General features: G+C 44.1%; 1 protein-coding gene across 1 annotated transcript in view; it reads right to left on the bottom strand.

The window, feature by feature from the left end:
* The window catches only part of CCDC9B (coiled-coil domain containing 9B), a 41,965-nt gene extending 29,672 nt beyond the window's left edge, over positions 1-12,293 (bottom strand). The window contains exon 1 of the mRNA XM_069949540.1: positions 12,209-12,293. Coding sequence (XP_069805641.1) covers positions 12,209-12,246 — 38 coding nt within the window. The 5' untranslated portion in view covers positions 12,247-12,293. The remainder of the gene's footprint in view (positions 1-12,208) is intronic.
* Positions 12,294-27,156: the final 14,863 nt, after the last annotated feature.

Below are 27,156 nucleotides of genomic sequence, written 5' to 3'. Positions count from 1 at the left end.
GAAACCAGTTGATTTGAAAAAAAAAAAAAGATTTTTTTGCTAAGAGTTCTCCTTTACCTCCATACATCTAGAAAAGTTGAATGCTGCCTTAGGCCAGGTTCAGACTATGTAACTGTGCGGCTGTATTTGCGGCTGTAATTGTGCGGCGGTATTTTTGGTGGTTCATGCGTACGCTGGAAAGTATAGGATATACGGCTGCACAGTGCACACTATGTATGAATCTACGGCCCGATCGTAAACGGACCCGTAAAAAAATGAACAAGACCATTGTTTGCGGCTGGACATGCGGCCGTGGATTGACAGGCGGTCCGTACGGAGTACTTCAAAAATAGCCGGCAATGATGCCAAATGCCGATGCCTCGAATAGTTAATATATTAAATTAATAAAACACATTTTCTTTGTAATAAAGTCCCTTTCGTTGTTCAATAATTTAATTCTATACTATAAGTATAAAGTTTAAGTAATAAGTATAAAGTATAAATATACTATAAGCATAAAGTATAAGTGTACTATAAGTATAAAGCAGTATAAGTGTACTATAAGTATAAAGTATAAGTGTACTATGAGTATAAAGTATAAGTGTACTATGAGTATAAAGTATAAGTGTACTATGAGTATAAAGTATAAGTGTACTATGAGTATAAAGTATAAGTGTACTATGAGTATAAAGCAGTATAAGTGTACTATAAGTATAAGTGTACTATGAGTATAAAGTATAAGTGTACTATGAGTATAAAGCAGTATAAGTGTACTATAAGTATAAGTGTACTATGAGTATAAAGTATAAGTGTACTATGAGTATAAAGTATAAGTGTACTATAAGCATAAAGTATAAGTGTACTATAAGTATAAAGCAGTATAAGTGTACTATAAGCAGTGTCGGACTGGGCCACCGGGGGACCGGGGATTTCCCCGGTGGGCCCCGAGCAGGAGTAGGCCCCGCCCCCCAGTCAAAGGACTCAGGGCTGGAGACCACATCAATGTGGTCTCCACCCAGTAAGCCCAGCGGGGCCCCCCTTGCTCCTGGGGGGCCCACTCAGCCGCCGACTGCCGCCCCTCACCCTTTTAACTGGAAGCGATCGCTTCCAGTTAAATGTGGCAGTCTTCCGATTGACAGCGCAAGAAGCCATAGGCTTCCCGCGCTGTCAATCACCCTTGGGACCGCAAGCAAGAAGCTGCTTGCGGTCCCAAGAGTGATTGACAGCGCGGGAAGCCTAAGGCTTCTTGCGCTGTCAATCGGAAGCGTACCTCCGCCACCCCTGACAGATGCGCAGCTCCTGGTCCCGGGCAGCTCCGTCACCACTGAGCTCTGTGTGCGATGCGGCAGCTGGGACTTCCGGTACACGCAGCGCATACCGGAAGTCCCAGCCACTGCGGCGCGCACAGAGCTCAGTGGTGACGGAGCTGCGGGGGACCAGGAGCTGCGCATCTGTCGGGGAAGAGAGAAGAAGAGGCCCGCGACCGACGTCGGAGCGTGGTGACAGGTGAGTTGGGTTTTGTTTTTTTTATCATAGGGGGACATCACTGGGGGCTATAGGGGGGGGGATGGACATCACTGGGGGCTATAGGGGGGGGATGGACATCACTGGGGGCTATAGGGGGGGGATGGACATCACTGGGGGCTATAGGGGGGGGGATGGACATCACTGGGGGCTATAGGGGGGGATGGACATCACTGGGGGCTATAGGGGGGGGGGATGGACATCACTGGGGGCTATAGGGGGGGGATGGACATCACTGGGGGCTATAGGGGGGGTGGACATCACTGGGGGCTATAGGGGGGGATGGACATCACTGGGGGCTATGGAGGGGGGATGGACATCACTGGGGGCTATAGGAGGGGATGGACATCACTGGGGGCTATAGGGGGGATGGACATCACTGGGGGCTATAGGGGGGGATGGACATCACTGGGGGCTATAGGGGGGGATGGACATCACTGGGGGCTATAGGGGGATGGACATCACTGGGGGCTATAGGGGGATGGACAATATAAGGGGGGCTATAGGGGGAATGGCCAGCATGAGGGGGGCTATAGGGGGGATGGCCAGCATAAGGGGCACTACGGGGTTATGGACAGCATGAGGGTGCTACAGGGGTTATGGACAGCATGAGGGGGGCTACGGGGGGATGGACAGCATGAGGGGGGCTACGGGGTTATGGACAGCATGAGGGGGCTACAGGGGTTATAGACAGCATGAGGGGGGCTACGGGGGGATGGACAGCATGAGGGGGGCTACGGGGGGATGGACAGCATGAGGGGGACTACGGGGGGATGGACAGCATGAGGGGGGCTACGGGGGGATGGACAGCATGAGGGGGGCTACGGGGGGATAGACAGCATGAGGGGGCTATAGGGGGGTGGACAGCATGAGGGGGGCTACGGGGGGATGGACAGCATGAGGGGGGCTACAGGGGGGATGGACAGCATGAGGGGGGCTAGGGGGTTATGGACAGCATGAGGGGGGCTACATGGGGGATGGACAGCACTGGGGGCTATAGGGGGGTGGACAACATAAGGGGGGCTATAGGGGGTGGAAAACATAAGAGGGCTATATGGGGGGGGGGGATGGACAACATAAGAGGGCTATATGGGGGGGGGAATGGACAACATAAGGGGGCTATAGGGGGATGGACAACATAAGGGGGCTATAGGGGGATGGACAACATAAGGGGCTGTATAGGGGGATTGACAACATGAGGGGGCTATAGGGGGATGGACAACATGAGGGGGCTATAGGGGGATGGACAACATGAGGAGGCTATATGGGGGGAATAGACAACTTGAGGGGGCTATCTATATTGAAGAAGGACAACATGGAGGGGCTATATATATGGGGATGGACAACATAAGGGGGTCTACCTATATGGGACATGGACAACACTGGGGGCCATCTATATGGAGGACTGAACAAAGGACCATCTATAAAGTGTCTACACAGAGGGGACCATATACTATAAGGGATATATATTTTATATATATATATATATATATATATATATATACATACACACACATACATAGAGTCGGGGCTACCCACCAAATGAGGGTGTAAAGGGGCCAATTCAGATGTGCAGTTAGTATAGAGATGAGGATGGTGACAGAGTGAGGAGCCTAATATTGTTTGTCTGGCAGATTCTGTGGATTCGTGGCTCGGAGAAGTTCTCATAATGGCCCAGGACAGATGGAGAAGAACAAGAAGAAGAGGGAAGAACTCTGATTAGAGAAGACGTCCCCTGTGAGTCACCTGATATAACTGCACTGTAATGTATATGGTGTATAGAGCCTGTGTAGAGCTGCGTCCACCTCTATATGACTGGATGAGGTGATAGTGATCTATGTACGGAGGATTATTCAGTAGCAGCGATGGTATTAGTCAGTATGTGGTGGTTTTAGTCAGTATGTGGCGTTGTTAGTCAGTATATGGTGGTATTAGTCAGTAGATGGTGGTATTAGTCAGTATGTGGCGTTGTTAGTCAGTATATGGTGGTATTAGTCAGTAGATGGTGGTATTAGTCAGTATGTGGTGGTATTTGTCACTTGTAATCCGGTACTGTGTTTTATTGGTCTCAGTATACTGGATTTGGTCAGTAACAATATGGTAGTGATGGTTGTGGTGTGGTGTAATATTTCCCCCTTGTATTCTGGTATTATTGGTATACAGGATTTGGTCAGTAACAGTATGGCAGTAATATGTATGATGATAATAATTCCCCCTTGTATACTGGTATTATTGGTAATATTGGTATACAGGATTTGGTCAGTAACAGTATGGCAGTAATATGTATGGTGATAATATTTCCCCCTTGTATACTGGTATTATGGTAATATCACTCTCAGTATACAGGATTTGGTCAGTAACAGTATGGCGGTATGTGTGGGGATATTTGCTCTTTATATACTGGTGCTATTGGTAGCATACAGTAGTATACAGTGTTAGGCTCGGTTCACACGTTGTAAGAGTGCGGCTGTATGTGCGGCTGTAATTGTGCGGCGGTATTTTTGGTGGTTCATGCGTACGCTGGAAAGTATAGGATATACGGCTGCACAGTGCACACTATCTCTGAATCTACGGCCCTATCGTAAACGGACCCGTAAAAAATGAACAAGACCATTGTTTGCGGCTGGACATGCGGCCGTGGATTGACAGGCGGTCCGTACGGAGTACTTCAAAAATAGCCGGCAATGATGCCGAATGCCGATGCCTCTAATAGTTAATATATTAAATTAATCAAAGACATTTTATTTGTAATCAAGACACTTTCGTTGATCAATAATTTATTTCTAACGAATCCATCATTTTGCAATTAAATATACTGTTAAAAAAAATAGATATATAAATAAATGTATATTTATCTATATATTTATTTTTTGACAGTATATTGAATTGCACAATGATGGATTCGTTAGAATTAAATTATTGACCAACGAAACTGAATTTATTTCCAAGAAAATGTGTTTTATTCATTAAATATTAATTAGTACAGGAAGCTCTATAAGCCGTGAATTCATATGCCGGCAATAGAGCATTCTGTACTAAGCATCACTTTACTTTAATGAAAACATCAAGTGTTTCTTCTAATTATGTTATGACAATAACATTATTAGAAGAAACATTTAGAATTATATGTGCGCTCAGCTGATTGGCTGTTCGGCTGAGCGCACATATAATAAGCCGGTCCGCAGCACAGTGACTTCATTGTGCTGCGGACCAGCGAAGAGGACACATCGGGGTGAGTATACAGCTCTCCCCACCCCCTCCCCAGCACTGCACCCCTCCCAGCAAGGAAGGGGGGTCACTTAACCCCTTCCTTGCTGGGATGGGTGCAGTCTGACATCAGTCTGGCCCCCCGGGGGTTAAGGGGGATGCAATACATCCTCCCTTAACCCCTTGGGGGTCAGACTGTAAGCAGCGATCTGTAAAGATGCTGCATACTGTAAGGAGCACAACACCGCTCACAATGATGGGTGTTGTGCTCCTGTTTGTGTGTTTTTTGTGTGTTTCTCCCTTTTTGTTTTTCAGATATCGGTATCCTGGGGATTACGTCGGATTCCATGGACTACGTCGATGACCAGCGGTTGTTCTTTGAATTTTTTAAATAAAATGGTCAATGAGGGGTGTGGGGGTGTTTTTATTTGAATAAAAAAATTTTACACTTGTGTCTTGTCTTTATTTCTTTACTTTTTAGACTTAGTAGTGGAAGCCGTCTAATAGACGGAATCCATTACTAAGTTGGGGCCTAGTGTTAGCCGGTATAAAATGGCTAACACTAACCCCCTATTATTACCCCAGTACCCAATGCCACCAGGGGTACTGGGAAGAGCCGGGTGCCAGTGGTCCCGGAGCGTCAATATTGGCGCTCCTGGACCGGGCGGCAGCAGGCTGGTAATATTTAGGCTGGGGAGGGCCTAAACCAATGGCTCTTCCCACCCTGGTGTTACCAGGCTGCTATCGTTTGGTTTTTAACCCGGCTGGTTATAAAAATAGGGGGGACCCTATGCGTTTTTTTTTAATTATTTATTTATTTAAAAAAAAAAAACGCATAGGGTCCCCCCTATTTTTATAACCAGCCGGGTTAAAAACCAAACGACAGCAGCCTGGTAACACCAGGGTGGGAAGAGCCATTGGTTTAGGCCCTCCCCAGCCTAAATATTACCAGCCTGCTGCCGCCCGGTCCAGGAGCGCCAATTTTGACGCTCCGGGACCACTGGCACCCGGCTCTTCCCAGTACCCCTGGTGGCATTGGGTACTGGGGTAATAATAGGGGGTTAGTGTTAGCCATTTTATACCGGCTAACACTAGGCCCCAACTTAGTAATGGATTCCGTCTATTAGACGGCTTCCACTACTAAGTCTAAAAAGTAAAGAAATAAAGACAAGACACAAGTTTAAAAAATTTTTTATTCAAATAAAAACACCCCCACACCCCTCATTGACCATTTTATTTAAAAAATTCAAAGAACAACCGCTGGTCATCGACGTAGTCCATGGAATCCGACGTAATCCCCAGGATACCGATATCTGAAAAACAAAAAGGGAGAAACACACAAAAAACACACAAACAGGAGCACAACACCCATCATTGTGAGCGGTGTTGTGCTCCTTACAGCATGCAGCATCTTTACAGATCGCTGCTTACAGTCTGACCCCCAAGGGGTTAAGGGAGGATTTATTGCATCCCCCTTAACCCCCGGGGGGCCAGACTGATGTCAGACTGCACCCATCCCAGCAAGGAAGGGGTTAACTGACCCCCCCTTCCTTGCTGGGAGGGGTGCAGTGCTGGGGAGGTGGTGGGGAGAGCTGTATACTCACCCCGATGTGTCCTCTTCGCTGGTCCGCAGCACAATGAAGTCACTGTGCTGCGGACCGGCTTATTATATGTGCGCTCAGCCGAACAGCCAATCAGCTGAGCGCACATATAATTCTAAATGTTTCTTCTAATAATGTTATTGTCACAACATAATTAGAAGAAACATTTGATGTTTTGAGTAAAGTAAAGTGATGATTAGTACAGAATGCTCTATTGCCGGGAATATGAATTACCGGCTTATAGAGCTTCCTGTACTAATTAATATTTAATTAAGAAAACACATTTTCGTTTAAATAAATACAGTTTCTTTGTTCAATAATTTAATTCTAACGAATCCATCATTGTGCAATTCAATATACTGTCAAAAAATAAATATATATATAAATATACATTTATTTATATATATATTTATTTTAACAGTATATTTAATTGCAAAATGATGGAATCGTTTACATTTAATTATTGAACAATAAAAGGGACTTTATTAGACAGAAAATGTGTTTTATTAATTCAATATATTAACCATGAGAGACATCGGCTATAGTGCAGAGGATCGCAAACCCCGGTAATAGCAATTCATGTAAACTGTGTTCCCTGCTTTCCCAGATGCATCCAGAGGTGTTTGCATCACTTTCTTAAGATTTTATTTGTTATTTTTAGTTGAACCAGATTTCCAAGTAAATGACCGTATGTTTTGAGCCGCATGTCTATTTTTTCCCACGGCAGTAGTTTCACCCGCACATTTACAGCCGCATAAAAAATACAGCCGCACAGTTACAGCGTGTGAATCCAGCCTTATCATGCAAAGAAAATTGTCTTATAGCCCAATTACACCGGCCAATTATCGGTAACAAGCGCTCCTAGGAAGCCCCATGTAAAAGTGCCAGAGATCAGCTGACAAGCGAGCAAATGGCCGATAGTCGTCTGATTTGATCTTTTGTGCGGCTGTAAAAATCGTTGTTGGCCGCACATCTCTATATAATCCTTCCCTGCTGATTAGCAATCGTTTGCAGCCCTGCACTGCCCCATATCACGCCGTGTTACTGGACCCTTATTAATGTTACCATAGATAAGTATGGTGGCAGAAGGGTGGGCCCCAAGAATGATTTCCCCTGGTGGGCCCAAGGACTCCAGTCCGACACTGACTATAAGTATAAGTGTACTATGAGTATAAAGTATAAGTGTACTATGAGTATAAAGTATAAGTGTACTATAAGTATAAAGCAGTATAAGTATACTATAGGTATAAAGTATAAGTGTACTATAAGTATAAAGCAGTATAAGTATACTATAGGTATGAAGTATAAGTGTACTATAAGTATAAAGTATAAGTGTACTATGAGTATAAAGTATAAGTGTACTATGAGTATAAAGTATAAGTGTACTATGAGTATAAAGTATAAGTGTACTATAAGTATAAAGTATAAGTGTACTATAAGTATAAAGTATAAATATACTATAAGTATAAAGCAGTATAAGTATACTATAAGTATAAGTGTACTATGAGTATAAAGTATAAGTGTACTATAAGTATAAAGTATAAGTGTACTATAAGTATAAAGTATAAGTGTACTATAAGTATAAGTGTACTATGAGTATAAAGTATAAGTGTACTATAAGTATAAAGCAGTATAAGTATACTATAAGTATAAGTGTACTATGAGTATAAAGTATAAGTGTACTATAAGTATAAAGTATAAATATACTATAAGTATAAAGCAATATAAGTATACTATAAGTATAAAGTACAAGTGTACTATAAGTATAAAGTATAAGTGTACTATAAGTATAAAGTATAAATATACTATAAGTATAAAGCAGTATAAGTATACTATAAGTATAAAGCAGTATAAGTATACTATAAGTATAAAGCATAAATGTACTATAAGTATAAAGTATAAGTGTACTATAAATATAAGTGTACTATAAGCATGATGCCTGATGAAGAGGGTGGTTAACCCTTGAAACGCGTAGCAATAAAGAACACATCTGGTTGGCAAGAACACTGGAAATCTCTGCCTCTTGATTGAAGTGGAGTGACTGTGCCTGGAGGTTTGAGTGCCAAGGAATCCACCATTGTTGCAAGGTCATTTGTATAACGCAGTATAAGTGTACTATAAGTATAAAGTATAAAGTATAAGTATACTATAAGTATAAAGTATAAATATACTATAAGTATAAAGTATAAGTGTACTATAAGTATAAAGCAGTATAAGTATACTATAAGTACATTATAAAGCAGTATAAGTATACTATAAGTATAAAGCAGTATAAGTATACTATAGGTATAAAGTATAAGTGTACTATAAGTATGAAGTAGTATAAGTATACTATAAGTATAAAGCAGTATAAGTATACTATAGGTATAAAGTATAAGTGTACTATAAGTATAAAGTAGTATAAGTGTACTATAAGTATAAGTGTACTATGAGTATAAAGCAGTATAAGTATACTATAAGTATAAAGCAGTATAAGTATACTATAGGTATAAAGTATAAGTATACTATAAGTATAAAGTAGTATAAGTGTACTATAAGTATAAGTGTACTATGAGTATAAAGCAGTATAAGTAGACTATAAGTATAAAGCAGTATAAGTAGACTATAAGTATAAAGCAGTATAAGTATACTATAAGTATAAAGCAGTATAAGTGTACTATAAGTATAAAGCAGTATAAGTGTACTATAAGTATAAAGCAGTATAAGGGTACTATCAGTATAAGGCTGTGTTCACACTATGTATCTGTGCGCCTGTATTTTTTATGCAGCTGGAAATGTGCGGCTGAAACTACGGCCATGGGAAAAAATAGACATGCGGCTGAAAACATACGGTCATTTACTTGGAAATCTGGTTCAACTAAAAAAAAACAAATAAAATCTTTAGAAAGTGATGCAAACACCTCTGGATGCATCTGGGAAAGCAGGGAAACAGTTTACATGAATTGCTATTACCGGGGTTTGCGATCCTCTGCAGTAATGCCGATGTCTCTCATGGTTAATATATTTAAATAATAAAACACATTTTCGTTGTAATAAAGTCCCTTTCGTTGTTCAATAATTAAATTTAAAGTGTCACTGTCGTGAAATTTTTTTTTTTTGCAGAAATCAATAGTCCAGGCGATTTTAAGAAACTTTGTAATTGGGTTTATTATCCGAAAAATGCATTTTTATCATGAAAAAGCAGTTTGAAGCTCTCCCCCCTGTCTTCATTGTTCTCCTATGGAGAGAGCTAAAGAAAAGACCAAAACAGGACAACAAAGAGTTAATCTACAAATCCCTCACGGGATATCTCTTGTGACAGTCACCAGTGACCTGTCTGAGCTGGAATTACAGCTGTCACCCAGCTCCGTGCCTGTAATCCTCTGTTCTCTGCTTTCTGCTGCCGGCTAACTCCCTCCTTCCTCCTCCCCCCTCCCCTCTCCCTAGAACAGACAGGGGACGACTCTTGCAACAAGTCACAATTTTCAGATTTTTCAGAGTGGATGAAAAAGAGGAAGGAGGGGGGGACATGGGAAAAGGCTTTTTACATGCAGATAATGGCAGATTTGGCTAATAAACCCAATTACAAAGTTTCTTAAAATCGCCTGGACTATTGATTTCTGCAAAAAAAAAAAAAATACGACAGTGACTCTTTAAACGAATCCATCATTTTGCAATTAAATATACTGTTAAAATAAATATATATATAAATATATATATATATAAATAAATAAATGTATATTTATATATATATTTATTTTTTGACAGTATATTTAATTGCACAATAATGGATTCGTTTAAATTAATTAACTGAACAACTAAACTGATTTTATTACAACGAAAATGTGTTTTATTAATTAAATATTAATTAGTACAGGAAGCTCCAGTAAGCCGTTAATTCATATTGCTTAAGGGGTATGCAATACATCCTCCCTTAACCCCTTGGGGGTCAGACTGTAAGCAGCGATCTGTAAAGATGCTGCATACTGTAAGGTGCACAACACCGCTCACAATGATGGGTGTTGTGCTCCTTTTTGTGTGTTTCTCCCTTTTTGTTTTTCAGATATCGGTATCCTGGGGATTACGTCGGATTCCGTGGACTACGTCGATGACCAGCGGTTGTTTGGTGTTTTTTTTTTTATAAAATGGTCAATGAGGGGTGTGGGGGTGTTTTTATTTGAATTAAAAAAAAATTTCACTTGTGTGTTGTCTTTATTTCTTTACTTTATAGACTTAGTAGTGGAAGCCGTCTAATAGAAGGAATCCATTACTAAGTTGGGGCCTAGTGTTAGCTGGTATAAAATGGCACTAACACTAACCCCCCATTATTACCCCAGTACCCAATGCCACCAGGGGTACTGGGAAGAGCCGGGTGCCAGTGGTCCCGGAGCGTCAAAATTGACGCTCCTGGAACGGGCGGCAGCAGGCTGGTAAGATTTAGGCTGGGGAGGGCCTAAACCAATGGCTCTTCCCACCCTGGTGTTACCAGGCTGCTGTCGTTTGGTTTTTAACCCGGCTGGTTATAAAAATAGGGGGGACCCTATGCGGGGTTTTTTTAAAATAAATAAATAATTTAAAAAAAACGCATAGGGTCCCCCCTATTTTTATAACCAGAAAAAAAACCCAAAAGTGTACTAAAAGTGTACTATAAGCATAAAGTATAAGTGTACTATAAGTATAAGTGTACTATAAGCATAAAGTATAAGTGTACTATAAGTATAAAGTATAAATATACTATAAGTATAAAGCAGTATAAGTATACTATAAGTATAAAGTATAAGGGCCCTATTCCACAGTAACGATAATCGGCCGCATCGGCCCCATTTGGCCCGATTCGGACGATTATCGTTTGGTGAAATAGAGAGAACGATCAGCCGATGATCGTGTCATCGGCTGCTCGTTCATTTAGGGCCAGACCTAAAATCATCTTTCCCCCACCGCGCATGGCTACGGTTGAATAGCGGTGCACGGCGGGCGACCAACGATTTGACAGGCTGCAGCATCATACATTACCTGTCAGGTCTTCTCCGCGCTGTCTTCATCCCCGGGTCCTGCGCGCTCTATCTTCAGCTGACCGGCCATTCTGAAGATAGAGCGTGCAGGACCCGGGGATGAAGACAGCGCCGAGAAGACCTGATGGGTAATGTATGCTGCTGCAAGGACTGCAAGGACATCGGTAACGATGTCCCTGCAGCTCTCGCTCAACGATCATCGGGCCGTGGAATAGGCCCAGTAAACGAGCAGCGATCTAGCAGATCGCCGCTCGTTTACATTGTTGATCGGGCCCACCTTGGCCCGTGGAATAGGACCCTAAGTGTACTATAAGTATAAAGCAGTATAAGTATACTATAAGTATAAAGCAGTATAAGTATACTATAAGTATAAAGCAGTATAAGTAGACTATAAGTATAAAGTATTAGTGTACTATAAGTATAAAGCAGTATAAGTGTACTATAAGTATAAAGTATTAGTGTACTATAAGTATAAAGCAGTATAAGTGTACTATAAGTATAAATCAGTATAAGTATACTATAGGTATAAAGTATAAGTATACTATAAGTGTAAAGATCTACTATGGAAGATGAACAGGATTCCAGTGACGCTCTCTCATTAGTCAATTATCTATGACAGGGCCGTGAAAAGAGAGCAGGTTATGTAATGTTAAGGTGCTGTGAGGGTCTCCGGTTACATGCTGATGGGGCTTCTTCGCCCTCGGATGTGTCATCTATGCTGTAACATTCTCTTCAGGAATAGCAACTCCATATGTGGTGCTGCGGAGCTGAACTTCATACTTAGATTTAAAGCGCAACTTAAAAGATTAGTACACATAGTAAAACAACGCTACAAATACAATAAACTAATAGACAATGCAAAAGAAAAGCAAAACCTGTACTAAAAAGCCACAAAAAAAAACTTACTTTACCCGACTATCTGTTACAACTACGGTACAGATCATACCGGGGTCCCGGCTGAGGATAGCCGGTGACCATGTCGTGACTTGTATCACAATAAAAAGACCACACATAGGCAACACTCACACTTCTGTGCATATTGGGCATCAGTGGTGAAGCTGGGCAGAGTCCAAAGCAGAGCTGAGGCAGTGGAGGCATCAGACGGCTCCTCTGCTCCGGTCGCATAGCATACAAGATCATGTTTTCATTACAAAGGCTTTTTCTGGGCCGTCCGCCAAAGGCACAGGCAGCCGAATATGCTGACCGTAGACGCATCGTGCCACCAATTCAGTCGCTATTTACAGGTTTTGTTTTTTTTTTTTTACAGCTGCGTTTCTAGCTTATTAATCTGCTTATAGGACAGCTTTATTGTTAAAAGCAACTACTCAAAATTACTTTACTGAAATATAATTGTAAAACATGATCTAGAAATCCATTACTAATCCAAAGGGATTCTTTAGGATTAGAAGAAAGAAAAAAACAGCAATTTACAGCACCACCCCTGTCCTGTTGTGTGTGGTAATTCAGCTCTGTTTGCTGTAATAGAACTAAGCTGCAAATCCACATCCGGACCGAGGACAAGAGTGGTACCGTTTCTGCAAGAAGGCGGACATGTTTTTGCTAGGCCTGGATAACCCCTTTAAACACGTTTACTGTTGGCCGTAAAAGAGCCAGGAAGTAAACACTGGATTTTATGGGGATTTCCAAGTTTCCAACGTGGTTAGTATTATCTATTATTCATCATGGCATAGGATGGTCCTGGGGTAATATCTAATATCCATGCAGTTCTATGGGAGTTTAGTGATTAAAGGCAGTGTCTATAGAAATAAAAACATGTTTAAAGGGGTCTGGGAGCCTTAAAGGGTAGCTGTTATTCCAAACAAGTTTTTCCCAATGGGGGAGATTTATCAAACATGGTGTAAAGTGAAACAGGCTCAGTTGCCCCTAGCAACCAATCAGATTCCACATTTCATTTTCCAAAGAGTCTGTGAGAAATGAAAGGTGGAATCTGATTGGTTGCTAGGGGTAACTGAGCCAGTTTCACTTTACACCATGTTGTCACGGCCGCGGCGGCGTCCCGTTTTCCGGGCCGCCGACGCCGCAACCTCCTCCTGCCCCATGCAGCCGCCGGGCTCCTTGTGCAGGGACCCGGCGCTGCTGCTAGTTCGGCCCCTGGGGGCGCCTCACCTCTCCTCCGCTCCTGTCTCTCACTGTGCCGGCCGCACCCCCACTCCTGTCTCTCACTGTGCCGGCCGCACCCCCTCGGCACGTCCCCGCGCGCGCCGGCTGTCTCAGATTTAAAGGGCCAGTCCGCCCCTAATTGGTGTATGCACTTAATCACTCCCTATATATTCCAGCCCTGCCCCACTACAGGGGTTGGAGCCTCTACATGCTTCCCATAGCGTTTGGCCCAGCTCCCTGTTGTTCCTGACCTTAGTCCTTGTCCCTTGTTCCTGTCTTCAGTCCTTGTCCCTAGTCCTTGCCCGCTGCCTTCCCATTGTTCCTGAGTCCTGTCCGCCACCGGCGGTCACGTCTACAGTCCTCTGCCGCCACTAGCAACCAAGCCAGGGGTAGCGACCTGGGGGTCGCCTGCCGCAGCAAGTCCATCCCGCCTTGCGGCGGGCTCTGGTGAAAACCAGCGGCCCCTTAGACTCCGCTCCCTGGTGAGGTTAGTGCCATCGCTAGTGACGGTCCAGTGGATCCACTACTCCAGGCGTAACAGTAGGCTCCAACCATGGATCCCGGCGAGGTGCCTGATATCCCAGTGCCTGACAGCCCAGCGCACACCACCTCCTGCTGCTTTTTCTACACTTCGACTGGCTCTCCCAAACAAATACTCTGGTGACTCCAAGTTGTGCAGAGGATTCCTGACTCAGTGCACCATGCATATTGAACTTTTAAGTAGTCAGTTTCCCACCGAGCGCTCTAAAGTGGCTTTCATCATCAGCCTATTGGAGGGTAGAGCTCTGGCCTGGGCCACGCCGCTGTGGGACCGAGATGATCCTGTTGCGGCCAATCTCTGAACCTTCCTAGTCGAGTTTCGCTCCGTCTTTGAGGAACCTGCCCGTGCCTCTTCAGCTGAAACTGCTCTCCTCAACCTCTCTCAAGGGAGCTCCTCTGTTGGTGACTACGCCATCCAGTTCCGCACCCTGGCGGCAGAATTAGACTGGAATGAGGCCGCTCTAATAGCCACCTTCAAGAAGGCCTGTCCAGTCGGGTGAGAGACGTGCTTTCCGCCCGAGACCTACCTACCTCCCTGAACGAACTCATCCTACTGGCCACCAGGGTCGATACTCGTTTTTCTGAGAGAGAGGAGGAGGTCTGGCATGAACGGCGACTAAGCCTGTCCCGTCGCCATCACCAGCTGGCGCCGGTCTTCCAGAATCCTGACGTTCCGGTGTCCCAGTCGACTCCTGAGATTCCTATGCAGGTGGAACGGGCTCACCTGACACCTGATGAAAGAATTCGTCGTCTTTAGCTGAATCTCTGCCTCTACTGCGGTGGTTCGGATCACTTTCGGCTGAGATGTCCCCAACGTCCTCAAGCGTCCGGGAAACGCCAGCACCTAGGTCCGGTGGGAGAGGTCTCCCTAAGTGTGAATGCCACTTCTCCAAAGTTGTCTGTGCCAGTCTCCATCCAGACACCCTCAGGACAAACTCACCAGACTTCTGCCTTTCTCGATTCTGGGTCAGCAGGCAGTTTTATTGCGGCAACATTGGTCCAAAGATGGCGGCTACCCGTTACCCAACTAGCCAGGCCCCTGACTATCTCCTCGGTCACGGGCGAGATTCTTACCGACCATGTGTACTACCAGACCGCACCTCTAGTCCTCCAGGTGGATCCTTTTCATCAGGAAAAGATATCCTTCTACGTCCTGCCCCATTCTTCTTCCGCCATCCTCCTGGGACTCCCTTGGCTGCAATTACATGCCCCTAAGCTGGACTGGAGAACTGGGGAGATTCTCAGTTGGGGTCAGGACTGTTCCAACCAGTGTCTCAAGTCACCTCAGACCAAGTACTCTATGTCGTCACCTGACCCCGCCAAGCCTCTATCCGGCCTACCGGCGGAAGACCAAGACTTGGCGGATGCCTTCTCTGCCGAGGAGGCGGACTCTCTACCATCTCACCGGGCGTACAATTGTCCCATAGACCTCCTTCCTGGTACTTCTTCTCCACGAGGTCGGGTGTACCCTCTCTCCGTACCTGAGACTGAGGCCATGTCCCCCTACATCCGGGAGAACTTACAGAAGGATTTCATCCACAAATCCACATCCCCTCGCCACATTATACCTCCCGATCGCCTAATGCCAGTCGCCACTTCTACTTTTCAGAGAATACCCCCCGGAAAGACCCATGTTCACCCTGCGCTTCGAAGAAGGATTTTGAAGTGGGGACATTCCTCATTGGAGGCCGGGCACCCTGGAGTCCAAAAGACCGGGCAACGGATCTCCCGCCACTACTGGTGGTCCAGTCTATTCCAAGATGTCAAGGACTTTGTGGCTTCCTGTACCATCTGTGCCAAAAACAAGTCCTCCCGACTAAGGCCTGCCGGCCTATTACAACCTTTGCCAGTTCCAGACCTTCCCTGGCACCACATAGGGATGGACTTCATCACTGATTTGCCTCCATCTGCAGGCAAGAAAGAGGGGGAGGCCAAAGGGGGGGGGTACTGTCACGGCCGCGGCGGCGGCCCGTTTTCCGGGCCGCCACCGCAACCTCCTCCTGCCCCATGCAGCCGCCGGGCTCCTTGTGCAGGGACCCGGCGCTGCTGCTAGTTCGGCCCCTGGGGGCGCCTCACCTCTCCTCCGCTCCTGTGTCTCACTGTGCTGGCCGGCGCGCGCGTCCCCGCCTCCTAGGGCGCGCGCGCGCCGGCTGTCTCAGATTTAAAGGGCCAGTCCGCCCCTAATTGGTGTATGCACTTAATCACTCCCTATATATTCCAGCCCTGCCCCACTACAGGGGTTGGAGCCTCTACATGCTTCCCATAGCGTTTGGCCCAGCTCCCTGTTGTTCCTGACCTTAGTCCTTGTCCCTTGTTCCTGTCTTCAGTCCTTGTCCCTAGTCCTTGCCCGCTGCCTTCCCATTGTTCCTGAGTCCTGTCCGCCACCGGCGGTCACGTCTACAGTCCTCTGCCGCCACTAGCAACCAAGCCAGGGGTAGCGACCTGGGGGTCGCCTGCCGCAGCAAGTCCATCCCGCCTTGCGGCGGGCTCTGGTGAAAACCAGCGGCCCCTTAGACTCCGCTCCCTGGTGAGGTTAGTGCCATCGCTAGTGACGGTCCAGTGGATCCACTACTCCAGGCGTAACACATGTTTGATAAATCTCCCCCTATGTGTTTTATGAGATATGACTCATTACCCCAGAAAAATAGACTTGGCTCAGTTGCCCCTAGCAACCAATCAGATTCCACTTTTCATTTCATAGCAGTGCTCCTGCTATGTGCATAGTACTGCCTCCTGAATGTAATCTCCTCCCCCTGCTCCCTTTAGTCTCTAGTCATCATCACCAGTCAGTGGCGTGGCTATGGGGGTTGCAGGGGGTCAGCCGGGCCCATAACTCAGGGGGGCTTGGAGACCTCTCTCACCTCTTTAAGGTTGACAGCTTACGCCTGATCTGCTAAAATTCAGCTTCAATGCTAAGCAGGATATGGAGGTCTGTGCAGCAGCACTGACAGGGGCAGAGGTGTCAAGCAGGTTAGAGTTTAGAGAAGTAAAGACTGAAAAAGGAAACCCACAAGGGTTAAAGACCTTTCGTGGGAGCTTCTCTCACCATGAACAAAAGTGTGCATATATATATATATATATATATATATATATATATATATATATATCTACAGTGGTGCCTTGGATTAGGAGCATAATTCGTTCCGGGATGGTGCTTGTAATCCAAATCCACTCTTAAACCAAAGCAAATTTTCCTATAAGAAATCATAGAAATGCAGACAATTGGTTCCACACGCCAAAAATAATGATTTTATACTCTGAATAACATGTAAAACAGGTGAAACAAACATTCAGAAACAGCAGAATCTGTGATATTATAAGTTACTGTACAGTAATGGAGAGGATGGGAAACACAAGGGCGGACAGAGACTGCAGGGAGCATGAAGGAATGAGCAGGACAGATGTGGGCACATACATGCAGCACTCTGTCCGGGGAGGGAGGGGTTACAGCTATAAAGAGATTACCTCCACAGTCCTGTCCCCTGATGTAAGCCCCAGCCTGACATGGATCTGCTATGATTTGGAAGGTGAGGGAGACTTCCTGGGTCAGAGTACAGAGCTGTAGACCCCGCTATGCAGGCCATGCCCCTCCCCCACTCCCGCTCCCACCCAGTACATGGAGCTCTTAAACCAAAGCAATGCTCTTAAACCAAGTCACAAAACCAATGCTCTTAAACCAAGTTACTCTTAAACCAAGGTACCACTGTGTGTGTATATATATATATATATATATATATATATATATATATACTGTATATATATATATATATATATATATATATATATATATATGTACCAGGTGCTTCCCGGGTATAAAGTGTCAGTGTGTTAATTAGATTTGTTCCAAGATCGCCCAGGAGGCCAATCTATGCCCTAGTTTTTTGTTTTTTTTTTGTTTAAAGGAGACATGTCACCCCCCGTGCCGGGGTGACAGACTCCTGACCCCCCGTTACAGCCCCCTATACTCACCTGATCCCGCCGGGTCCCGCTTTTGGATCCGGTCGGGTCACAGAGATATCAGCTCCCAAAGCCCGGCGCGCGTGCTGACAGGAGAGTCCGATGCCCATAGAGAATGACGGAGCATCGGACTCCCCATTCATTGTCTATGAGCGTCGGACTCTCCTGTCAGCGCGCACGCCGGGCTTTGGGAGCTGATATTTCTGTGACCCGACCGGATCCAAAAGCAGGACCCGGCGGGATCATGTGAGTATAGGGGGCTGTAACGGGGGTCGGGAGCCTGTTACCCCAGCACGGGGGGTGACAGGTCCCCTTGTCCTCTTTAAAGGGAAATTGCCAGTAGCCTTATATACCCCTATATACACTATATACCCTGACAGTTCTGCACTGTTTATGTAAATTGTAACTTATGCACATTAGAAATAAGCTAAAAACAGGGGTCTGTCCTTTATACCTGTAGTGTATAATTAGGAAGGGGGGGTCCTGTATACCTGTACTGTATAGTTGGGGGGGGGGTTCTGTATATCTGTAGTGTACTGTATAGTTGGAGGTCGTGTCCTTTATACCTGTAGTGTATAGTTTAGTCTTGTATGCCTGTAGTGTATAGTTGGGGGAAGCAGGTCTTGTATACCTATAGTGTATAGTTGAGGGTAATGTATACCTGTACTGTATAGTTAAACAGTGACCAAGTGACCCTCTGCTCAGTTGTTACCCTGTGAATACCTTTCCCATGCTGACATCTCTGCAATTCCCTAACATGGTTGAAAATCAAAGGCATTCTCCGGCACAAAAAACTTTTTCTTTCAAACCATCTAATTTTAAAAAGTTATATAGTAAGTTATATAGTAATTATGTAATTTACTGTTATTTAAAAATCCCCAGTCTTCCAGTACTTATTATATGCTGTATGTCTTACAGGAAGTGGTGTATTCTTTCCAGTCTGACACAGTGCTCTCTGCTGCCACCTCTGCCCATGGCAGGAACTGTCTAGAGCAGTAGAGGTTTACTATGGGGATTTGCTACTGCTCTGGACAGTTCCTGACATGGACAGAGGTGGCAGCAGAGAGCACTGTGTCAGACTGTGTCAGTCTTGCAGGACATAAAGAAGCTGATAAGTACTGGAAGACTAGATATTTTTAAATAGAAGTAATTTACAAATTAGTATAACTTTCTGACACCAGTAGATTTAAAAGACAAAAAAAAAAATCACGAAAGTACCATCAGAGGCAAAAGTCACAATTCAGTTTTTAACATAAAAGTTATTTTACTTGTCCGGTTTTTACCTTATCATCCAGGGAGTAGCATGTGCTGTTAGCTCAGTCTTCTTTCCCTCAATGCAACTGGGGGAGGACAAAAATAACTGCGGAGTGCTGTGTCAGTACAGGACAACCATAGCAGTATTGTGCTGCGGCCATAGAAACAATCTTTGCAGTCACAACAGCCCTCCGAAAGTTTAGCAGACGGCTCCTCCTGGGAAATACCAGATTCCAGTCTGGAAAGTTCCACCATGAGCCACTGTATAGAAATAGATTTCCATGTGCACCTGCATGTAGTGAGCACATGTATTTTGAGTGCATTAATATGTATGTATTCCTGTATGTTATACTGAGCAGTGTCACACAGGCCCACTGAAGGACCAGAGAATCCTCTGGAGGGTCTGACAGCTCTGCTGCAGGGGCCTCTCAGGAATCCAGGACACCTGTCCCAGGTAAACTCGTCATTCAACTGTGTGTGTGCCTTTAGGACGCCCACTCAATTTACTGTGGTAGAGCATGTGTAAGGTGAGTTGTCTGTATATTTTTGTTTTTACATTTTCATGGGGGCCACCAACAATATGAGGGCTGAACATGGGGGTCATCTACTCTAAGGAAGTCTAAGGGAATTTACTACATGGGGCTGCACAGAAGGGTGCCATCTACTGTATAGGGGCTGCACAGGGGGGCCTTATACTTTATGGGGGCTGCCTAATACTATATGGGACATAAAGGAGGCTTAATAAAATATGGGGAACAGAGTTGGGCCTACCCACTATAAGGTGGCAATACAGATCTGGAAGGTATAGAGATAAAGATGGTGCGAGAGTAAGGAGCCTAAAGATACCCACACAACTTATACTTTTGTTCTGGGAGAAAAAAGCCACAGACAGAGCTCTCTGGCTGCGGCTTAACCCCCCCTCCCATTTCCTATGTATGGGAAGGACAAGCACCAGACAGGAGAAAAAACTGATGTCCAAACCAATCAGCTGTCAGACAGTAAAGGTGTATGGGGACCTTAAAGTGTTTGTCTGGCAGATTCATGGCTGTGAGAAGTCTTCGTGAAGGCCCAGGCCAGACTGAGAAGAAAAAGGTGTAAGCGACTTTGATCAGAGAAGACTTCCCCCTGTGAGTCACTTAGAGAAAACACCCCCTGTAATCACTGGCTACAACTGCACTGTAGTCACTTATATGTGTGGGCCTGTGTGTAGCTGGATCTACCTTTCTTTCAGTCACAGTGCCCCACCTGTTCATGGGTTTTAGTTGGTATTGCAGCTTAGCCCACTGATGTAAGGCCTGCGCTACAATACGACACCTGTAAACATGTATGGTTATTGGACCAACTCGATCAACAATGTGACGTAACATCAATGGGCCACATTCAGCCTTGAGCTGAACCCCATCCAACCCCTCTCCAAGCAGCGTGCACCATTAAATAACGGACATTGTTTGTGCGGACGTCAAAATAATGATCATGTCAATTATTTTCAGACGTCTTTTGAAAAACACCGGACTTTACTTTTTAGTTGTTCACGCACATTTCCTCGTTTTTTCACCCTCCTTTCACCATCTTTACTATTAAATTCAATGGACTTTTCAATGAAAGAAACACCCAAAGAGCAATCAGTCCTCCTGAACTAGAATAATGTTTCTGCGGCCGTCATTGTAATAACGGGCGGCTGAAACACAAAATCACTGATGTTATTTTAAACTGAAAATGAGGGACGTAATTAAAAAAAAAAAAACATCATGTGAACATCGCCTTACACATATTCCCCCAAAATGAACGTTGTAACTCTCCCATGCCATACGTAAATTATGCTTATCTAGGCATTGCGGAGGTCCTCGGCAACAAAGTCACTGCTGGCGCGAAAATGATCTGTACTCATGCATCTATGGGAGTGTCTATGTGACGTTGCAGGCTACTATAGTATGAATCGCACCGTGATTACAGTGGATTTCGGCACTGAGGATGTTCCCATTGAGACTAAATAATAGGGCAATGGTTGTATCCTGAAAGAACTTCATATGAATTCATATAAATGGAAAACAAAACAACATCGCCCTCTAGTGTACCATGTTATAACTGCATACATCGCTTCTGGCTGGCTGTAACAAGTAGTATTTAAACAGTGTATAGCATATAAACAACGGCCAAAGTACATGTGTCCTTGTAAACTAAAAACGGCTGTGCTGCTAACAGGGCTGTAAACACAGGAGTTACCAGCTCTGGTTATTTGTCCATATAATAGTTATTGCTGTGCTGGAAAACACGTCTTGGAGATGTGTCCTGTCAGGCACCTTGTCCTGCTGCAATATGTGCAGGGTTGGGAATCCCCCAGCCTCTCTCTATCACAATACGGTTATGTGCACACTATGGAATTCGCACAGATTCTGTAGTGTGCACATACCCCAAGCTGGCAATGTTCTGGACCAAAAAGTTCTATTTTGGTCTCATCTGACCACATGACCCTCTCCCATGTCTCCTCTGGACCATCCTTACCCCACGAGGTGAGATCTTGCATGGAGCCCCAGACTGAAGAAGATTGACAGTCATCTTGTGTTTCTTCCATATTTGCACCAACAGTTGCCTTCTAACCAAACTGCTTGCATATTGTCCTGTAGCCTATTCCAGCCTTGTGCAGGTCTACAATTTTGTCCCTGATGTCCTTAGATAGCTTTTTGATCTTGGCCATAGTGGAGAGGTTGCAGTGTGATTGATTGAGTGTGTAGACAGGTGTTTTTTATACAGGTAATGTTCCATCAGCCAATCACACTGAACTATCCAGAGATTAAGCCCAAATGTTACTATTTCTATCAGTTCTTTATGGGGAACTGTATGTACGGCTGGTAAATCAGTGGTTCAAACTAACTTGATGGTTATAGACATTTTTCTTTGAGGGAAAACCCAGATATTATAGCCATTCTAGATGTTGAAGGAGCAACTCCAACTATGTATGATGAATAATAAGAATCCAAAAGCCTGAAGCCAATAAACAAAGAAGAGGCAAGACCACCCCCATCCCTTCCATACTAGAGCAGAATAGACTAAACCCCCAAGTCAGATGATGTAAGGGGTACATAGGACTGTGTCGGCGGCCTCCCAATTGGACTTGTTGCTCTGCTGGTTTCCCACCTCCCTTTTACTAGCTGGGGCTTTTAGGGTTAAAAGGGAACTCCAGCAAGTTTTTTTTTTTTCAACTGGTGCCAGAAAGTGCCAGAGATTTGTAATTTACTTCTTTTAACAAATCTCACATCTTCCAGCACCTATTAGTTGCTGTATGTCCTGCATATCTATGTCTGTGCCTATGACATACAGCAGCTGATAAGTACTGGAAGACTTGAGATTTTTTATTAGAAGTAAATTACAAATCTCTGTTTAGCTGGAGTTGCCCAATGAGTAAGTATGTATAATGGATTAGAAGGTTAAATGGTTTGTTCTGGCTCCCCCTGAGAGGCAGAGTATATGCTATAACCTTTCTAGATTATTTGTTGGTCTCCAGGCCTCTAGGCAGATTACAGGTATCCGGGCTGAATTGGGAAGCGGCCGTCCTGATTGGAGAAGCATGCCTGACCATGATGTGGACCCAAAAGTTGAGAAGAATTTCAGCTGGAAGGTTTGGTCAGTCAGATGTCGGGGTCAAGCGGAGAAGACCAAGTAGCCGCCCACCCTCCTCTTACAATGTTTCTATTGGCATGATGTTTATTTAGAGGGGCTGTCACCCCATTCAGGGTGGATATTTACTTGTATTAAAATATGTATATTCTGCAATGGTTAAAGCGAATGTACCATTATGTTTTATACATGAGCAGACCAGCCTCGGAGGGGGATATCGGTGCCGTAGTAATTTTTTTGGAACGCCCGGTTTCTGTGCACGGCGCCAATCTATTCCCATCACGGTCCCATTCCTTTAACCTGCTGATAGTTCTCCTTTAAATAAACACAAAGTTAAATTGCTGGTGTCTTGTGTCCTTTATTAGTGGTAAGAATATATTGTGGGGGGATGGGCAGTGCCAACTACATTTCCATGATGGACAGGGGAGACGTTCTTTAAACTGTGAGCACATCGGCTGTTGTTTGACCTGGACGGGTTAAACAACAGCCAATGTCCGAGATGCTCAACCGGCCTATAATAAGGTATTTGGTATATGGTATTTCACTTTATTTAGATTATAATGCGGGCACATTCGCGTCCAATTTGCCATAGAGCACAATGTAACGCATGGCCGGGAGCCGTACTATAAACTGTGAGCACAGACTATCTTATATGGCCGCTGGTCACTGAATAGCAGCCGCACAAAACAGACCTGTGAGTTATTTTGTACGGCCGCATAGAACACCGGCTGTAGTGTATACAGGGTGCATACACTACGGCCTGTGAACAGGACCCGGGAGCGGCACATCAGAGGCACGAGGACGGGTGAGTTCAGGTGCCGGCCTGTCTGCAGTTTTTGTCCTTCCATGGGACTTCTCCTTTAAACCTCAAAAAACAAGAGGTGAGCACTATAAGACAATGTTCACACAACGTATGGTTTGTATAAATCACAGCTGTTGCAACAGCGGCCGTGATTTATACAAACTATACATTTTCTGTGAATCAATGGAATCCAGGCCACAGCGTATACACACAGTACATATAAATATACATACACACAGTATAAGCTCCGGCCGGGATTCCATCCGACCGCAGGAAAAACAGACATGTCACTTTTCTGCTGCCGCAGAGAACCTGTAAGTTCGCACAAAAGAGCTTGCGGCTCTGGCCGCATGCTCCATTATTTTTATCAGGGAATTCGGATGCCAGCGCACACTGATGGTAGTGAAGATCATCCGGCCTGTACCGCAGTAATGGCCGGGATGATCTTCAGTAACACCGGCCGTTCTGTGATCCGGCCTGGTCACAGAATGGCCGGTGTTATACGCCATGTGAACATGGCCTAAAGATATACCAGACAGCCAGATTAAACATATTGGTAATCACTATACAGATGAGTCTACTTTTTAGCTTCGGTGGAAATGGACACTCACTCCAGAGGTCGGTGGCAGAGGTCCAGAGGCAGGTGGATCCAACAATATGTAGAAAGAGAGACCCGGCACTCACCAAGTAGATTTGCTTATTTATTCAGGTGTAGTATGCATCAGTTCACAGCAAGAAGACGTTTCCGACAGACATCGTGTCCTGATGATGGCCTGTATGATGAGCGGTGGTATCCCCGGCTGTGAGCAGAAATTCAACATGGTGAAAGGGCCACTGCAGACAGGTGAATAAAACCCAAAGGGTGCGGTGTGGTGTCAACTCTCAAACTTGTAGGCTACAAAGTGCTACACCGGGATGCTGGTAACACAGTTTTTCTTTGAACCGCCACAAGGTTCCCGTGCACGGCCCCAGTCTATTCCCGAGCAGCGATAGGGCATGAAGCACTGGGGGCGAGCCGCCGGCCCCCGGTGTGACAATCTCCTCATCCCTCTGTGATGCGGCTCCACTGATTTTAATGGAGGCGCGTCACAGAGGGGAGGGGGTTTCATAACACTGGAGACTGGTGGGCCTGCCCCCACTGCTTCATGCCCTGTCAGTGTTCAGGAATAGACCGGCGTCATGTGCAGGAGCCAAGTGGCGGTCCTAAAAAAGGACTGCATCACCGACATCTCGTGCCGGTCTATTCATGTTAAGAAGAAAAAAAAGAACACAAAGCCTAACACAATTTCCTAAATTTACCAAACCCATAGATATTAAAAAGATTCTCTAAATGATTGTATTTTCTAAAGATAGATAGATAGATAGATAGATAGGAGATAGATAGATAGATAGATAGATGATATAGAGATAGATAGATAGATAGATAGATGATATAGAGATAGATAGATAGATAGATAGATAGATAGATAGATAGATAGATAGATAGATAGCTTCACTTTATCTCAAAGCGGCACTACTTTCAGTTGTGTGGGTGCCAGTAGATAGGTCCCGACCACGGACCAAACTAATACAGTTCAGAAAATACTCCACGGCAACTCCAATGCGTGTCCAACGTGTTTCAAATTTATTCCATCTTGTAGTGTATCAAAATAAAGGTGCAGCACAGCAAATCAATATGCGACGTTTCGACAGTCTCTCACTGCTTGAAAATGACAGTGAGAGACTGTCGAAACGTCGCATATTGATTTGCTGTGCTGCACCTTTATTTTGATACACTACAAGATGGAATAAATTTGAAACACGTTGGACACGCATTGGAGTTGCCGTGGAGTATTTTCTGAACGATAGATAGATAGATAGATAGATAGATAGATAGATAGATAGATAGATAGATAGATAGGAGATAGATAGATAGATAGATAGATAGATAGATAGATAGATAGATAGAGAGGAGAAAGGAGCCGCACTTCTTCACAGGTGTAGCGGGTGCAGTTGGATGCAAATCCCTTACAGGGGGGATCCCCAAGTATCACACAAAAATCCAAAGCACTCCAGCATAAGGTGAAAAAAGGTGGTGGTTTATTACAAAAATGTGCAAAAACACAGGATGCAATGTTTCAGTTCTCTAACAGAACATGCTTGATAATGGTTCTGTGAGAGATAGATAGATAGATAGATAGATAGATAGATAGATAGATAGATAGATAGATAGACAGATAGATAGGAGATAGATAGATAGATAGATAGATAGATAGATAGATAGATAGGAGATAGATAGATAGATAGATAGATAGATAGATAGATAGATAGATAGATAGAAGATAGATAGATAGATAGATAGATAGATAGATAGATAGATAGATAGATAGATAGGAGATATATAGATAGATAGATAGGAGATAGATAGATAGATAGGAGATAGATAGATAGATAGATAGGAGATAGATAGATAGATAGATAGATAGATAGATAGATAGGAGATAGATAGATAGATAGATAGATAGATAAGAGATAGATAGATAGATAGATAGATAGATAGATAGATAGATAGATAGATAGATAGATATTCCCTTACAGGCCCCGCAAATAGAATATTACATACAAAGGTCCAAAAAATAAGAATTATGGGGTGTAATTCAGTCTATTATCTATCTATCTATCTATCTATCTATCTATCTATCTATCTATCTATCTCCTATCTATCTATCTATTATCAGCCCCACTTGGTTTTTTTGTATATGGAATCAAACACCATTTGATTTCTCACCTATTTTGGAGTGTCTCTATCTCCTATCTATCTATCTATCTATCTATCTATCTATCTATCTATCTCCTATCTATCTATCTATCTATCTATCTATCTATCTATCTATCTCCTATCTATCTATCTATCTATCTATCTATCTATCTATCTCCTATCTATCTATCTATCTATCTATCTATCTATCTATCTATCTATCTATCTATTATCTATCTATCTCCTATCTATTATCTATCTATCTATCTATCTCCTATCTATCTATCTATCTATCTATCTACTATCTATCTATCTATCTATCTATCTATCTATCTATCTCCTATCTATCTATCTATCTATCTATCTATCTGTCTGTCTGTCTATCTATCTATCTATCTGTCTATCAGGCGGCTGGTGGCTTCTTGTTATGTGGTTACTGAGGGGTTTATATGCAGAAAATAAGTTCCCATGGCAACCAAAAGTTACCTATTAGTTTCCCATCATTTTAATTTCAGCAACAACAAAAAAAATTCACAAAACCTGCATATATATATATAGGAATAGTATGACCACATGAAGGTGGTGACTATAGACAGGACAGATCTCTGCGGATACGTCAGTGCCATATGTATAGCCCTTATACCTGTCTGCTGTATATAATGGAGGCTTTCCTGCCACTTATCTGCCATATAACAAGATGGCGGCTCCAGCCTCAGTATAGGCCGAGGTGCAGCCATTAGTAGCCATAGTACAGCCATACTGACAGGATATCGGAGAGATGGCAGGGAAAGGGTTACACTTCATCTATCTATAGGGGGAGATTTATTC

The sequence above is a fragment of the Dendropsophus ebraccatus genome, chromosome 13, assembly GCF_027789765.1.
Source record: "Dendropsophus ebraccatus isolate aDenEbr1 chromosome 13, aDenEbr1.pat, whole genome shotgun sequence".
Lineage (NCBI taxonomy): Eukaryota > Metazoa > Chordata > Amphibia > Anura > Hylidae > Dendropsophus > Dendropsophus ebraccatus.
This window is presented reverse-complemented; position numbering and strand designations above follow the sequence as displayed.